The sequence below is a fragment of the Tenrec ecaudatus genome, chromosome 1 (assembly GCF_050624435.1).
Source record: "Tenrec ecaudatus isolate mTenEca1 chromosome 1, mTenEca1.hap1, whole genome shotgun sequence".
NCBI classification, from domain to species: Eukaryota; Metazoa; Chordata; class Mammalia; order Afrosoricida; family Tenrecidae; genus Tenrec; species Tenrec ecaudatus.
The window spans coordinates 20,890,843-20,908,742 of NC_134530.1; the positions used below are offsets into that span (position 1 = coordinate 20,890,843).

A 17,900-nucleotide genomic window follows, 5' to 3' on the forward strand; every position below is an offset into this window, starting at 1 on the left:
AATGTGTGTACAACTAGTACTAAAATGATATGATCACATAATTTTCATAATACAATGTTTCTATAAATTTAAATAATATTTTGAGTATTTTAAATATATTGCACTTGTATATAGTTATCAGATAGCCCCATTATTTAGAAAGACGGTAATGATAAACCTTCTCTGAGATGACTGAATGTGTGCAACATGAGATAACTCACAGCAAAGAAGGCATATTCAATGTAATTATAGTTTTGAAATGGTAACACAGAATCCTGACAATATGCTATTTTTAACAGAAAAAATACGTTAGAGAGCCTCAATGCAACTGAAGAAGATAGAGAAAAGGCATATAAAGAACATAATCAGTGTGGCAAAACTCTCAGTTGGATTGCAGAATTTACTAGACTCAAAAGAACTTCTATTGGAGTAACTCCTTCTGAGTGCAAGGAGTCTGGAAAAGCCTTCATGGACCATTCATCATTTAAGAATCAATGCACATCTCATAATGGATGCAAACCTGACCGATATAAGAAATGTGGAAAAACTGGTCATTGTCCCTCTTACATAAAACTTCATTCAAGAACGCTTACTGGTGAGCAACTTTGGGAATGTAAGAATTGTGGGGAACTCTGTAGTTGCTCCTCATCCCTCACAAAACATTTAAAAACTCACAGCAGAAAGAAATGTTGTGAATGTAAAAAATGTAGGTATGTTTCAAAGTTTAATACACAGTTGAGAAATCACAGTGCGGAGAGGCTGTTCAACAGTAAGAAATGTGGGAGAGCCTTTAATGATTCATCAGCCGTCAGTAGACATCTAAGAACTCACAGAAGAGAGAAGCCCTTTGAATGTAAGGAATGTGGGAAAGACTTTAGGTATGTTTCAGAGCTCAGCACACATTTAAGAACGCACAGTGGCGAGAGGCCTTATGACTGTAAGGAATGTGGGAAAGCCTTTATTGATTCATCAACTCTCACTAGGCATCTTAGAGTTCACAGTGGAGAAAAGCCTTATGAATGTAAGGAATGTGGGAAATCATTTTGTGAATCCTCAACCCTCACTAACCATCTACGAACTCACAGCGGAGAAAGACCTTATGAATGTAAAGAATGTGGGAAAGCTTTCAGTCGTTCTTCATACCTTAGAGGTCACATTAAAACTCACAGTGGAGAGAGGCCTTATAATTGTCAGGAATGTGGAAAAGCCTTTAGTCGGTTTTCAAACCTTAAGATCCACATTAGAACTCACAGTGGAGAGAGGCCTTATGAATGTAAGGAATGTGGGAAAGCCTTTAGTCAGTCCTCACACCTCATAATCCATATTAGAACTCACATTGAAGAGAGGCCTTATGAATGTAAAGAATGTGGCAAAGTCTTCAGTCACATTTCTAGGCTGACTAGACATTTAAGAACTCACAATGGAGAGAGGCCTTATGAATGTAAGCAGTGTGGGAAAGCCTTTATTAATTCCTCATGCCTCACTACACATCTAAGAACTCACAGTGGAGAGAGGCCTTATGAATGTAAGGAATGTGGGAAAGCCTTTTATGATTCCTCAACCCTCACTAAACATTTAAGAACGCACAGTGGAGAGAGGCCTTATGAATGTAAAGAATGTGGGAAAGCCTTTAGTCGCTCTTCACACCTCAAGATCCATATTAGAACTCACAGTGGAGAGAGGCCCTATGAATGTACGGGATGTGGGAAAGCCTTTAGTCGGTCTTCACACCTTAAGCTCCATATTAGAACTCATGGCGGACAGAGGCCTTGTGAATTTAAGGAATGTAGAAAAGGTTTTAGTTGGTCTTCAACTCAAGATTCATAATAGGACCTCAAATAGAGGTATTGTGAATGTAAAGAATAAAGAGAAACACTTAAGCTGCATCTCAAGTTTCAGTAGACATTTAAGAACACATAACAGAGAGGCCTTGTGAACACAATGAATGTGATAAAGGCTTTAGTGACTAATTAACCCTCATTAGATATCTAAGAACTTAGTGTAATGAGTCCTTATGAATACAAGAAAGTCTTTTTAGTGAGTTTTTAACAACTCACTAAAGAGCTTACATCAAAGATCTTACAGTAGAAAGAGATTCATTGAAGGACACAAAATTATGCAACTATTACCACTGGAGACGTACAAAATCGTTTTTGCCTCCAAAGTATTGTTCCCTCCTTTTTATGTGTTCATTAAATTTCTCACCAGTATTCATTGGCAATTGCTTCAACACTATTCATTCAGCATGTGGATTTAGATTCTAGTTTCTTTCATTTTGCATTATGGGTTTCAAATTGATCTGTATTAATGAATATGTTACTTATCTCTTTTGATAGCTGCATAGTATTTCATTGCATACACATCGCACTTTGTGTAAGCACACTAGAAGGCTATTTCTGTTATTTCTTTTTTCAATGTATAAAACAGTTTTTTATGTGAACATATTTCAATTTTCTTGTATATAGGCGTTAGATATCTATGTCATGTGGTAGTTGTAGTTTTACTATTAAAAGACTATAAATCAGTTTTCAAAAGATGCAGGCCGTTTCATAGGTCAACCAGTAATAACATTTGTTGCTTGGATATGCAGAGGCTTCCCTTTGGAGTTAGTACACTTCTATCACTGGTTTCAGGGGATACATTTAGATGTTTAGCTCATCTTATTTGCTGAAGAGAGCATATAGGTTATAGCATTTGGATTAGGCAATAGCCTCAATATCCAGTGGTTTCCAGCCTATGTCACTACTGCTCAAACTAATACCTGGAGATAGATTGTAATTTCCAGGTAGCACGCCATGCATGACCCCAGTACTGGAGAACAAATGTGGAGAATATAGGAACAAAAGGGAGCATTCCTTCTTTCTCTACCATTGTCCATACACTGGTTACTGACTCAGAATAGCTAGAAGACCCAATTCCATTATTAAAGACTTATTTTACATAGTATTATAAGTTATTTAATTATCTTTTCAAATTATACATATATACACACACACACACATATACATACAAACCTGGGCAATTTTTACATGTTGACCTTGTACACCAACTTTTACTGATTTTTTTCTATCAGCTCCAGAAGATTCCTGAGGATTCTTTGAAATGGTGTATGGGAAATATATTTGGTTATACTTCCTTCTCAATTAGAGTATCTTTTAACTTCTGCTCCTTGCCTTATTTCTCTACATAGGACTTCCATTGAGATTAGAGTAGTTGTCTTGTCTTGTTCCCAGTGATACGATTCTTATAGTGTCTAAAATCTTCTAACTACAAAAGGAGAGAATACCTCCATCTGCACAATACTGATTCCCATAAGGTAGGGCATCAAGGCAACACCCACTCTCCAAACTTTTAACTAATTCTGACTCCAGACCTTCCTCCCACTCAGATATATCTATATCTATATATATATCATTGCAACATATACACAAACACACAGTCCATATTTATTGTTAAATCTTTTATTATGGAAGTAATGGGGCACAACCCAGAATCAGGAAACAAGCAGACAAGATCTGGAAGGTGTACCTGAAGTAGAGACCACATGTGTTCATTATTCAGTTCAGCGCAGCTGTCTCATTTTCTCTTGATCATGCAAGCAGCCAAGCCCTTCTCCCTGTTGTGCCTGGCCCCTCTTGCTGTGCAGGCCTCCTCTTAGTGTCTTTGCAACAGTCATCCTACGGTCATACTTACCTCCTCTCATCCTTATAGATTCCTCTGCCTTTCAGCTCTCCACTGTTCACCCTCCCTCTCACTGCTACCAGTCAACATGGATAAAAGCAACAAACTGTGATACAAAACTAGGGATGTGCAGTCCCCTAGCCCAAGAGAATGAGCATGGCTGCTGGTGTAGTTAGCAGAGGTGGTGGAGAGTGGCAGTCACAGGGAGTCGCTGAGTGCCCCTCCCCACCTCATCCTATTCCTACCTATTCACATGCTCTCAGCCAATGCCTGTGACCACTCTCACCTGAGCAGAGCCCTGGACTTTTGTCCTATACTACCACCCAGTTTTCAGCTCTCTGCCACTGGAGTCATACCTGGTGGTACTGCCTCCTTGCCAACACTGGCCATGGCCCCTGGGCCCACAGTGATAGATGCGGTGACTGAGACGGCCAAGGAGAACACTACTGAGCCAAGAAGTGTGTAGCCTAGCCACCAGACAGACTTACCTTATTATTTTTATGAATTTACATGTTTTCTAAGAATTTTGGTATACAAAAGAACATCTTTAAAAAGGTCTCTGTTTTAATTCAAAGAAGAAGGCTATGGGGCAGCTTGGAGTTCTAAGCCTGTTTTTCCTCTTTGTTGACTTTGGAGTTCAGGCTCCTGAGGACCTTCTGAGCCTCTACATTAATGACGTGTCTCTGACAAGACTATCAGCAACACTTTACTTCTGTCGCTCTCCACATTCACATATGGCCCAGTGGGTAGGGAGAAAGCACTCTCGGAGGTGCCCTGACTATTGAGTCTGACTGCCAGCGTATCCTGTTTAGCTTGAGCCTTATCCTTGTCCTTCAAGCTAAGCCATGGGCCAGCCAGTGCACTTTCTACCTGCAGCTTTAGCTGCCACCTGGGGATATATATCAGTGAGTGGCATCAGGTAAGGAGAGTGTTAGTTTCCTATGGCCAGGAGTCTCTGTATCCTCCCAGAGACATCTGACATGTAAGCTGTTTGGGCAGCTTTGTGGCTGAGCTCCTAAGACCTGAATTGGACCTGGTGTACTTGCTACTGCAACAATCCTGCCAGCAGGCTGTTGGACAGGTTCGTGTTGAAGTCATGGCTCAGGGCCCCTGGTAGCAACACAGTCAGTTATCAGTGTTAAAGGCAGTCAAGATGGCAGCAACTTAGTGGTGTTGCAGCAACTTAGTGGTGTTGTCACTCTACAGTAGACCTCTCCATTCATGTGCCCCTGTCAACTGGCCCCTGCAGATTCACCTGGGCGTTGACCCCTGCTCAGTGATGGCAATTGGCCACCCCCACACAACTTGCCCCAAAGTGGCAGCTCTCCAACAGGACTTTCCTGACCCTGAGTGCCAAGTGACTGCTGAGCAGCAGGGACTGCTGCTTTGCCAGGATGCTCCCTGGTAGCTTCTATCACCACCCTGAGCCGAACTACCCACTCTTCTGCCAGATCCACTGCAGACACCGGTCCCACACTCTATTACTAAGAGCTTGTACCACCAGGCTCCTGCATGCCAGAGGAGCCCAAGCCAAAGAGAGGAAGAAGGTCATGGCCCCAGTAAAATAATATCAAGGCACATCTACAAATCCATACAGAAGAGAAACCTTGCCACCGTGCCTGGGACGACTGCATGTGGAAATTTGCCCCCTCAGCTGAACTGACGTGGCACTACTGCACACACATCAGGCACCACCCTTTCCAGTGCCAGAGTGTGCTGGGCCTTTTCCAGGTTGGACCTCACCTTACACATGAAGAAACACTTTCAAATCCCAAACAGTGGATATGGCCCTCACGGCCAGAGGACAATTCAGTATTTTTACCTTTTACGTTGTCTTCCCAACGAGGGAAAGAAATCCTGCAAAGCACTATAATCATGGCGAAGTCCCAGCAGACTCAACCACTGGATAGTGTGGAAGTGTGAAGGGAAACAAAAAGACAAAAAGATAAAAACCAATCTGTGATCTGTGGCAGATCTATCGTTCTGATCTGAATCCAAGTTGGATATTCCTAGACTTAGAAAAATGCCAAGCACTGTCACTATCTAGGTATAAATTAGATCTGTGAATTGGTAGGGAGAATGGAAGCACTCCCTTTAAATTGTGTTTGTGTTCCATGCAACGTAAACATAAAGATCACCTTGTATTTGCCTTCTAAAAGCCATTACTAGATGAAAAAGGGAGATTCGGGTGTGGGATGTGTCTTAATGATGATTCTTTGTGAATCTTGGTTCTGAAGATACTCAATGAGGAAGCCAGAGCTCTCAAAACTGCTGCCTACGTTGACAAGGAAAGCCTATTACTGTTGCTTTCTGATCTGCATTTATGACTGAAGTCAGGTAAATACGCCTAGGTTAATATTTTTTATGTGGACAGTCTTATATGCGATATTCAGATGTGCACTAATTTGTACAATGGTTTATTCCCATGTATACCGTAAGCAGAGAAAATGAGTTTTCTATATAGCTCCTTGTCTTAATAAATATGTAGTATAAATTTAAGAAAACTTCTGTTTTGCATATTTGTAAGCTATAATGTAATATATATTGTGGAGTTTGTATTTTTCATACTAAGGTGAGAATTAAGTTTTAAATAAACCTATAATATTTTATCAGGGGGTTTAAAAAAAAACTAGGGTCAAAGTAGCTTTTCAGGGATTGGGTGAAAAAAAATCTCTCTAGCTGTTTTTCTGGAGAAGCAAAGTAAAAAGCTGTATGTGTTGCCTTAATTAATGTTCTGTAATTTATTTCTAGGTTCTTATATGCATTCTAATGATGGCTACACAGAAACTTATGGACAAAATTAATGCCTAACCACGTAATGGGAACTAGTAAATAAATGGTAACAAGTAAGAATCAACAACTAAATGGTAACAAATTGTAATGGCAGTGAGAAATACTCAGGGTAGTTGTTTACCAGAACATGCTACAAAGTTCCAGGTCTACTAATAAATGCCCCAAGGGGCATGCCTCTCTGCTGTCAGCCTCAACTCAAAGGCATTCAGCTCAAGCTCTGTGGGGCAGCAAGCTCAACTTCCTTAATTGCCAACAGGTACCCCACTATAGTAAGCCTCAGCCTGAAGGCACCTCCACTTCTGTGGGTTACCAAGTCCAGCTTCCCCAGTTAATTGTCCAGAGGAACCCCACTGTAGTAAATCTCAGCTCAGAGGCACTCAGCGCCACTTCTGTGGGTCTGCAAGTCTAACTTCCCTAATTAAGTGCCCAGGGGCACCCCATTCTTCAAGCCTGCACTTCACTTGCTCCATGGGTTAGGAAATCCATCACTCAGTTCTGTGCTCTCATTCCTGCTTCAGCTGCTGATGGTATCATCTGAGTCAAGGAGGTTCACTGCACAGGGATCTCAGGTCCAGAGGATGCTCTCTCCTGGCTCTTGTTCATAATGAGATCCTTTCTCCTGCTTCTCAGAGGGTGTATCTTACACTTGGGCTGCCACTTCAGGGAATCCTGTTTACAATTATTCATAGGTGACTCCTATCAGTGTGTTCCCCCATTTTACCAGACCCTTGAAGGGAAAGGTCATTTGGTGGGAATTAGACTTTCTCTAGAAGCGCTACATCAAATAATTCACTGTTCCTGCACTGAAAGCACTTAGTCTTTTTTTTAAAGAAAGTTTTGTTGGCATCCCCCCCCCCCCGTGAATTACTAATCATGTGAAGGGGCATCAAAAACTTCATGGAAAAAAGGAATGAAAATTTTTTTTTCTTTTGCCCCCTTTCCACCATTTTTAATTTTTATTCCTTGTTAGGAATATGCAGGATTAGATCATCATCTTTGCTTTAAACAACCTAAATACCTTGTCAAACATCCCAGTATCTTCCAGGACCCACCACCTTTTTGTTCATCTTCCTCTTTAGCATATTGTCTTCCTTTGCACCCAGTTAGTATCTATCTACCCTCTAGTCTACTATTACCCCTTCTCCTCTTCCATACTCCGTGTCTTACGCCCAGTAACCATAAAGTTTGATCCCTATGTTATAGAAACCTTTACTTAATTTTACAATAACTGCTCTCATGACATATTTGTCCTTTTGGAACGGACTAACCACACAACATAATGTTCTCCAAATCCATCCATGTCATGGAGTGTTTCACACATGGTCCTTATTCTGAGTAATGCGTGGGCATTTTATTTTTCCCATTTTCTCCCTCCACTCCACCCCACCCCCAAGATAGCTTGTGCCTATCGTGTTATGATGCATAGTGCTGCATATTATGCATTGGTGTGCTCATATCTGTTTGTGCTGTGTTCTTCATTTCTGTAGGGTATATACCAAATAGTGCAATTGCTGGGGCATGTGATATTTCTAGTCCCAATTGTTGAGGACACACCATACACCTTTTTTTCACAGTGGTTGTACTACTTTATAGTCACATCAGCAGTATTTGAGGGTTCAAATATCCACATTGCCTCCAGTATTCTATTTATTTATTTTTAAACTTTGTTATTGATGCTTGGGTGAAGTAGTAATTCCGCATTGTTTTAAGTTACATCGCCAGGATGCCTAGTGATCATGCAGGCGTTTCTTCATGTATTTGTTGGCTGCCTCGATGTCTTCTTTCGTAAACTATCTGTTCATGTCCATTTTTCAATTTGTCCATTTTTCATGTTCTTATTGAAGTGTTGAAGTTTTCTATAGTCTTCTGTGTTATGAGATTATCAAATTTTTTTCCTGTTGGTGAGTGTTGCTTTACTCTTTTGGTGGGATCTCTTAACGTATATGAGCACCTGATGTTTAAGAGGTCCAAATTCCCTATTTTGTTTTCTGTTGTGCGTCTACTTTGCATTCTGTTTGATAGTGTGGGTATGCCATGTATTAGGACCCCTAAATATGTCCTTTTTAAATTAATGAACTTTAGTTACACAGTTTACATTTATGTTTCTAATCCATTTTGAGTTCATTTTTTGTTTATAGAATGAGATATAGGCTCTGTTTCATTCTTCTGCTTACAGAAGTCCAGTTTTGCCAGGCCTATCTTCATATTGGTTATGCATTGGTCTGATAACCTCAAGGTCATCTGTTCAAAACCACCAGCAGCTCCATGAGGGAAAGAGGAAACGTTATACTCCTATAAACAATTTCAGTCTTGGAAACCACAGGGACAGTTCTACCCTGTCTTATAGGGGCATTGGTTCCATAGCATTGAATTTGAGTTTGTTGACAATGGAATACTACACACCACTAAAAAACCACGATGAAACCACACGCTCCTTATGACATGAATGGACCTGGGGAACATCATGCTGAGTGAAGTTAGTCAATTACAAAGGGACAAATATATGAGACCACACTATGAGGATAAAAGCCAAGACAAGAACTTGGCTATCAAAGGGAACAGACTTTGAAGATTCCCAAGGGAGGGAGGGCAAAGATGGGAAGATGAAGCAACAGACTAGAATATTGTCAGGTACTGACTTGAGTGAAAGGGCGATTGGAAATCCATAGAGGGAGAAGAAAAATCAGGGAAGGGGAATGGGATAGAGTGGGGTTTGATGAGTGATTTTAACTGTTGATTGAAGCCTTGATGGTCCGAAGTGTAGACCCACACATAATTTACAATTTAAACAAGTTTTTTAATAACCAGAAGAGAAGATTCTTAAACAATCTGTACTGTTGAGTCACATTTCTTCAACTCAGAAGCATTTTCAGAGTACTGATCTGATAAAGAATTGAAGCAGGCAATTGAAATGTTGGTTGTCTGAAACAGAAGGCAGTACAAGCTTGTAGGGCTGGCTTTAACACCTTCACAAGGTTTGCTCACATGACAGTGGAGAAGAAGGAGGATCTCGCTTGGATCAGTTCTTTTGCTTTCTGGTGAGTCTGGTAAGAGAACATGGAAGACTGCAGCTCAGTTCTTCCCAGGGTTTTAAGTTTATTCTTTTCCTTACAACGTCCCAATGTTTCCTTTTCCCTGCTGAATGCTGTGATGGTCCCCAGGACCAAGGTTGCAGCTGTGTGTAATGAAAGCAGGAATGATATTCCAAGGCCAAAAACAAACCAAAAACTGTATGAGTCAATAGAGGGAAAGGTGCTTACTAGACTAGTGTAGTGATTAGTTGGGTACTGGAATAAATAAATAAATAAATAAATGAGTTATTCAGTGAGGGAAGTCTAATATGTTATAACCTATACAGAGATTCAGAGCAAGAAAAATATAGTCTTTCTGATCAATTACATAAGATGCCTGAAAGTGAAGTCGAGAGAACTGCTTTTTATTTTTTATTATTACTTTTATTGGGTGCTCTTACATCTTGTATCACAATCCATACATTCATCCATTGTGTCAAGCATTTTTGCACATATGCCGCCATCATCATTTTCAAAGCATTCTCTTCCCACTTGAACCACTGATAGTTCCCCATTTCTTCCCCATCCCTCCCCCACCCACCCTCCCTCATGAGACCTTGATAAGTTATAGATTACTATTTTCATATCTTACATGCTCCTCTGTTGCCCCTTTTCCGCTGTTCATCCCCCTGGGAGGGGTTATAGGTTGACTCTTGTGTTTGATTCCCCTTTCTCCCCCCACCCTTCAATAATCCTCCTGGTATCTCTATTCTCATTGCTGACCCTAAGGGGTTTATCTATCCTGGATTCCCTGTGTTTCGGGCTCTTGTCTGTAGCAGTGTACATGTTCTGGTCTAATCCAATTTGTAAGGTAGAATTGAGGTCATGATAGTGGGGTGAAGGAAGCACCAAAGAACTAGAGGAAAGTTGTGTGTTTCATCAGTGCTATACTGCACCCTGACTGGCTTACCTCTTCCCTATGACCCCTCTGAGGGGATGTCCAATTGTCTACTGTTGGGCATTGGGTCTCCACCACATCCCACCCCTCCTCTGCCCCTGCCATTCACATTGGGTATGATTTTGTTTTGGGTCTTAAATGCCTGATAACACCTCAGGATCACACAGGCTGGTGTGGTCCTTCCATGTGTGCTTGGTTGCTCCTCAGCTAGATAGCCGCTTGTTTATCTTTTGAGCCTTTAAGATGCCAGACACCATGTCTTTGGTAAGGACACCATTAGCTTTCTTCACCACATTTGCTTATGCACCCATTTGTCTTCAGTGATCATGTCCGGAAGGTGAGCATTACAGGATGCCAGATTATTAGAACAAAGTGTTCTTGTGTTGAGAGAGTACATGAGTAGAGGCCCAATGTCCATCTGCAACCTTAATTCTTACATATACACAATTGATGTATGGATGGATTGTGATAAGAGTTGCATGAGCCCCTAATAAAATGTTTTTTTAAAGTACATGATTCTATTCTCTCGTTATGTATAAATATATTTACATATGTACATTCCCGTATTTAGATCTCTATAAATTTCCTTTGCCTCCTGGTTCTTTCCTCTTTTTCCTTTTATTTTCCTCTTGTTCCACCATTATGCTTAGCCTTCATTTGGGTTTAGTAATTCCTCGCTGCTACATTGCCCTTGATTAAGTCCCACTAGGCATCCTACACCCTCCTCTCCATTGACTTTAGTTCACTTGTTGTTCCCTTGTCCTTGGGTTAGTTTTTCCCCACCCCCCTTCCTCTCTTCCACCTCCCCTCCTCCCATATCCTCCTGGAACCACAGGTCCTGTTCTTTTCATCTCCTAATTGTTTATCCCACCTATCTTATCTAGATAGACATGCAGAAACATTAGTAAGTGCCCAACCAGGCAAAGCCAAGCAAAATAACAAAGGAAATCAAGACCAACAAAACAGTAACAAAACAACAACAGAAAGCCACCGACAAAAATGGAAAAGTCTATAAAATAGTTCAAGGTCTGTTTGTTGGCCATTAGGAGTGTTTTCCAGTCAAGTCTGATGGGGTGCCACGCTCTGTCTCCAGTCTATTTTTGGTACTCCCCAGGGATCTCATCACTTTGCTCCTCTTACTGCTGTTTCATGCCCTTAGTGTTTCACCCCAGCATGATCGGGTCAGACTGTGCACTATTTCTGCACTGTGTCTCCAGTGTTGTCCAGCACAGCGCTATGGTTTAGTGAGGGGCGTCGTGTGAGAGAGCTGCTTTTGGAATTCGATAAGATCATATCGAAGACTTGCAAGCAAGCAGAATGGAAAGATTTGGGGGCCATATGATATGATGGATTAATATAAATAGTTAATTGTGTATTGAAGAGTGTAGTAGTATGTTGCTGTCTTTTTTCGTCTATGGTATACAACACTGACGTTGTTGAATACTAGTGTTGATAGTGCAATGTGTGAGATGAGGTTAAGCGTTCTCCAAATGTTAGGCATTTAAGGAAAACCATATCCAAAGACCAGAGGGTCATCTATGTGGTAATAGAAAACAGTGTGGGGTCTTGTCCTTGTTTTTTTGTGAAGTGACTCTTGTAGTAATTGAAGTGTGTTTATATGAAACCTCTTGATAATACCCGAAGCTGTGTGCTAATAAGTAGGGGCTTCCCAAGCCAGGGAAGATTCATCTGGTAGCTGATATCAACTAAGCTTATGCAGTCAAGACTCAATCAAAGAAATGTGACAGAACCCCTGGACACCGATGCTAATAGAACTTCCTGGTTGGAGAAGGGCGAGTGATACCCCTTCTTTGGAAGTTCTGCATTGGAAGCCTTCCAGACTCTGCCCATGCATCTCTCCCATATGATGGTCCTGATTTGTATATTTTTGCTATAACAAACCTGTAATAATGAGTATTATCCTTTCTGTGAGTTCTTCCAGTGAAGGAATAGCTCAATTCAAACACAATGAAGCCGGCTGGTGAATGCAAGGGAGTACAGGCTGGCATCCCTAAAATGTGGCCAGCAGGTCAGAACCGGGGATATTATGTGGACTCCCCAAACATTTGTCTAGCTTCTGTCTAGTTGGTATCTGATGAGTGATTTTCTTTCATTTTCTAGAGCTGCTTAAGGTCTGCGTGGGCTGCAAGCCAGGAGAAAAAGTGTCTTGTAGGCAGATAATGAAGAAATGAGAAAGTGAGGATTTGATTACTCCTCACATTCCTGGGATCTTATTTATATTGATTCTTATCCATGATGCTCCTCTAACAAAGGGTCTCAATAACCAAGTTTTACTGTCTCACAGTTGGGAGGTGGGCCACTGCTGTGCTCATTCAGAGGATTCTGAGAGAGTCACTGTTTAATGTTCTGGTGTCTGCCAGTAATTCCTGGTATTCCTTTACTGCTCGGAGGAGAATCTGTTCATGGCATTTCCCCATGTCTGTTCTTCCATTTTGTAAGACACTGCTCCGAGGAGACTTGGTTTAGGACCCACCCTACTCTACTAGGACACTGTGTAACATAAAAATTAAAAACGATTTCCAAACCACATTCCATTCACAGGTACCAGAAACCAAAACCCAACTCACTGCTATTGAGCCCATTTCAAGTCAGGGACCCTGCGGGTTTCTAAGACTGGCAATTTTAGGGGAGTAGAAAAATCTTTCTCTTCCCTTTCACAGGTGTAGGGGTTGAATTCACATATCTTTTTGAGGGGCATAATTGAAATCACAACAGATGGAGCTACTTCCATTTGAAAGTATTTAAATTATACTTAGTTCCTGCCACAAGAACCTCAATTCAAGTGTTTGTGATTTTTGACATTTAGTAATGAAACACTTCCTAAAGTCCTCCCAGACAGCACAGCCTTGGAAGAATGCTGCCTCTTATCAAGTCTACTCCTCAGGGAAGTCCTGTGGAGACCCTCAGTTAAGTAAAGTAGCCGGCAAATTTCTTCTATATCGATTAAAACTTGCAATTGGCTGCACACAATGAAAAACAAACTATAGTTGTTAAACAAACAAATCTCCCCACACACACACACTCCACTCCCCCCCCCCCCGCACCTTTTCATGAAACACGAAGTGTAGAACTATGCAGCTCAGGACATAGGATAGCTGTACTTTTCTGCTTTACCAAATTAGCCTGTGGCTATTGCCCTTATAGGCACAAAATGGCGTCTTTTCCCCCTGACATTATTACTCCTGCACGGGCAGTAAATTAGTTAGTGTACCTCCTCTAGTCAAAGTCTCTAACGCCAACCCAATGACTTTTTCCTGCATGGGTCCGCTAAGACGGTGAGGGAAGGTCCTTAGAGGATTCACCTGTTAGTAATTGTAAACTGGGTTCACTGGAATGCCATCTTGCTGCGTGTGAAAGGAGCCCTCTGAGGAGCCGGAAAGGGGAATTTCACTACCAGCGAGATCCAGGAGTGGAGCACTTCCTCTGAACCCAAGATCCCTGCACAGTGGGCCTCCTGGATCCAGAAGAGAGCTGTGACATTGGAGCATCAGTGGAATGAGGAACCACAGCATGAAACAGTGGTCGATTTCCCAGCCCTCGGGGCAAGTCAAGCTGAGTGTTTTTGTTTAGGAGGCTGACTTGTACAGTGGGGTGTCCCTGGGCACTTAATTGGGGGTAAACCCGGGGTTGCTGACCCACAGAAGTGGAGCTGCGTGCCTTTGGGCTGAGACTTGCTAGAGTGGGGTGCCTCTGGGTACTTAATTCAGGAAGCTGTGTTGACCACCCCACAGAACTTGAGTTGAATGGCTTTGCGTTGAGGCTCACTGTGGAGTGGTATGCCCTGTGGGCATCTATTGGCAGCCCACAAAGAATTTTATTATGTGTCCTGATGAACAACTCTGTCCTGTTTTCCACTTTCATTACAACATGTCAACTCCCTTAATAAGTCCTTTAACCATGAAACTTGCATGTGAGTTCTGTGTAGCCATTGCAATGGATATTAAAACAGAAAAGGAGAAGGCCAGTGAGGACAACACAGCTACATTCTTGAAAGGTCGGATGGAACAAGGTAAATGAGATCTTTTGGGGGGTAACTCCTTTTTAGTACATGCCGACTGGCTTTAGGTTGTTGTATCTGTATTATTTTATCAGAAAGATTTTTCTGGGCTGGCATTCTGCTCTGCAGGCACAGAGAGTTGATGTCCCAAGAATAATACTTTAACCAAAAACTCACACAAGTTGGTGTATGAATACCCCGGCTCCCTTGCTCACTGAGTGAGATAACTGAAGCATCTATTGCACTGGCTTCCATCATTTCCCAGTAGGCACCGTATTTGTCCATGGTGGTGACAGGCTTGATGACACACCTTTTATCGACTGCCTGCCCATCCTTGTATCCCACCCCCACTATCCAACCATGTTTCCTGAGACCTTTAAAATGTTTCCCTACGTTAGGCTGAAATACATTCCCAACATTCACTTTCTTGTTGTGTTTCAGGTTAGAGTGGAGTTGATTGGTATCTCCTCAAACTTAGTGCACCTGGAGTTTATTAATGTGGCCTAATTTAGGGGGGAAAGGGCATTTATAGATCTAAGAATCGCAAGATGAGATTATGTATCTTTCATTAGTCCCTAAATCTAATGGCAAGTGTTTGCAAAGGGTAGCAAAAGAGAAAGCCAAGTGGAAACAGGAAGATTGGGGCTCAGGAACACCTAACGCAACCAGGAGCTGGAAGAGACAAGGAAAGATCCTTTCCTAGAGCCTCTGGAGTGAGCACAGTCCTGCTGTCGCCTTGATCTTGGACGTTTGACCTCAGAATATCCTGTTGTAAGTCACTAAGTTTGCACCCATTTGTTATAACAGCCCTAAAAAATTAACGTAGGCCATGCAGAAAATACTTGAGAGGTTTCCAGATGGACATGGAGCAGGAGCCAGTTGGTTACTCATGTTCTTCCTGTTGATCTGCTGATCCACCATGTTAAGCAGAAGTCGTTGGACCCGCCACTGTTCTACTCTCCCCTGTATCATTATCAGCCTCTTCATTCCTGGGCCCGGTGTGTGTGTGTGTTTAGCTCAATGACAATGGCCTTTGGACTCTGCAGGATATCTTCCTCGCCAAGGTTAGAGGCAACGGAAATGTTCGGTGCCATGAATTGGCTCTGACTCATAGCAAGCCTGTGCAACAGAATGAAGCACTGCCTGGTCCCGTGCCGCCCTCACAGTTGCTCTTGTTCTGGATCCCATAGTTGCAGCAGCACAATTACACATGGGTTTTAGGCTAATGGACTAACATTCCACTTTTTTTGCTCTGTCTTCCTGCCTGTCTTTATTCTCCTTCATTTTACATTCATCTTCTGTTTCATAATGAACCCCAAAACTAAGTCTTTTGTTTTATGGGAGAAGACCTGTGTGGCCAGAGAGTCCATAGATAAGGATTAATTTCTGTGCTGGTCTGACTCTAGAAGGGGATTTAAAATAATGAAAGAGCATTATCTAATCCAATCCACAAGTTTCCCCAAATGATTCATTTTGTCTTTGCTCCCAGAGAATAAAATCCCTTATGCTTTCAAATCCTGACTTACAATGAGACCTGGAGGTGGATTCCAAGAGTTGGAAGCCATGCAGTCATGGACCAAGGGGTCTTTGATGCAGACCTCTGCTGATGTGGAATGAGACTAGTTAGAGAACAGGCTTCTGTACAGTCACTGTGGTCATGTGTGGAGTAGGTTTTATTAGCAGAAGAGTCTCCTGCCTTCCATAGACAGTTTCAAGTTCTGATCATTAATGTTCGAGTGCTGACAACAAGAAGATTCAAAATTGCCTTGGGCCTTTTCCCCCGTTTCCCTCCATTGCTTATCTCCCAGAGTTCTCAGGATCCGGAAGTACATGGGTATGGGTCCTAAAATCATACCTGAACTGGGATTTCTCTTTCATCTTGATGACAGGTGCTCAACTGATGTTTAATTTGATTTGGAATCGCAGTGTCATGTTTCTTGGACCAAAGGGAGTTGGGTTCTATCCATGATATGGAGGGTACAATTACTCTTTGCTTTATTTCCCCCAACATTTTGATAGTCTTCATATGTATTCTACCTGGTTTATTAGGCTTTAAACCAGTGGTTCTCAACCTTCCTAATGCTGTGACCCTTAAATACAGTTCCTCATGTATGGTAACCCCCCGCCCCCAACCATAACATTATTTTCGTTGCTACTTCATAACTAATTTGCTACTGTTATGAATCAGGTGACCCCTGTGAAAGGATCGTTCGACACTGAAAGGGGTCATGATTCACAGGTTGAGAACCACTGCTTTACAAAGTGCGGAGGTCTATACACACCTTGTGTAATAAAGACATGCAGTGGCCCCTGAGGTCATCACAGGGGTCGCAGAATCAGTTGTCCTCCAGAGTAATATCTAGGTTTATAATATCTAGCCACCAGTATCCTGGGAGCATTCTAACTCAGGGGGCTTGTGGTTCCTAACACCCACCCATCCCAAATAAAAGACTGGCCCTTGATCTATTGTGGTGGTTAGATTTTATGTCAGCATGCACCTATGTGGTGGTAGGAGTGGTGTCCAACCTATCAATCAGCTCACATCCTGATGATCCCTCCCTGGGATGTGGTCTTTCAATAAGAGAGACACTGAGAACTTCTTTTTCTGTCCCTCCACCCTCCCTGCTTTCTGGGTGCCTGCTTCAGGGGTGGCTCTATGTGGGTTGCTACTGTAGAAGCCAACTTGGGAGCTGTCGGCACCCTACGATGTTACCACCGACCTTGGATCCATGTGACTCTGCACCCACTGGTCTTCACCTTCCTGTGTCATCAGCTTTAGCTATGTGAGTCTCAAGAGGGCTCCGACTAGCATTGCCCCCATAGACATGAGATGAATTGGGCTGGGATGTCTTGATATAAAATTACTTCTTAGTGTACAGTTTGTTCTTGTACATATATGAGTATAACTGGTTTTGTTTCTCTAGATAACCCAGCCTAACACAAGTTGGTGCCTTGGTAGAAACCCATCATGATGATGGAGAGTGGAAGCTAGTCTAACCTCTGTGTTATGGCAATTGGGTGGAGTTGGATTTTCCTTCTCCTTTGGATGGCCAGAGGAGGACAGATATGGCCAAGCAGTTTGCTCACATGGTTTCTGGAAAGGGCATGAGAAGTGAAACTTGATTCTTAGAAACTGTCCAAAACAAATAAACAATCAAACAAACAAAACCGTCTTTCATTATCCCTGCCAGAAATGGCATGTAAGGACTTAATGGATGTTAAGAGTGAAGCTCAGGGAAGAAAATCGGCTTTTGGACAACACCACCCCACCCCCAGGCATTTGAGTTGTTTCCTGTTCAGCGAAATAGGATTGTATTGGCTTTGCTTGGAGCTCACGTATGGTTAGAGTTGTGGACAGGTGAAAAGTTGACAAGGCGTTGCTTGTGGCACCTGTGTGGAGGTCGGAGTGGAGTCCAACCTATCAATCAGATCACATTCTGATGATGCCTCCTTGGGGGTT

The 17,900-nt window shown here is 42.2% G+C and overlaps 1 protein-coding gene across 1 annotated transcript in view; it reads left to right on the plus strand.

The window, feature by feature from the left end:
• The window catches only part of LOC142446538 (uncharacterized), a 30,107-nt gene extending 15,616 nt beyond the window's left edge, over positions 1-14,491 (plus strand). The window contains exon 5 of the mRNA XM_075548289.1: positions 279-14,491. Coding sequence (XP_075404404.1) covers positions 279-1,806 — 1,528 coding nt within the window. The 3' untranslated portion in view covers positions 1,807-14,491. The remainder of the gene's footprint in view (positions 1-278) is intronic.
• The last annotated feature ends 3,409 nt before the right edge of the window (positions 14,492-17,900 follow it).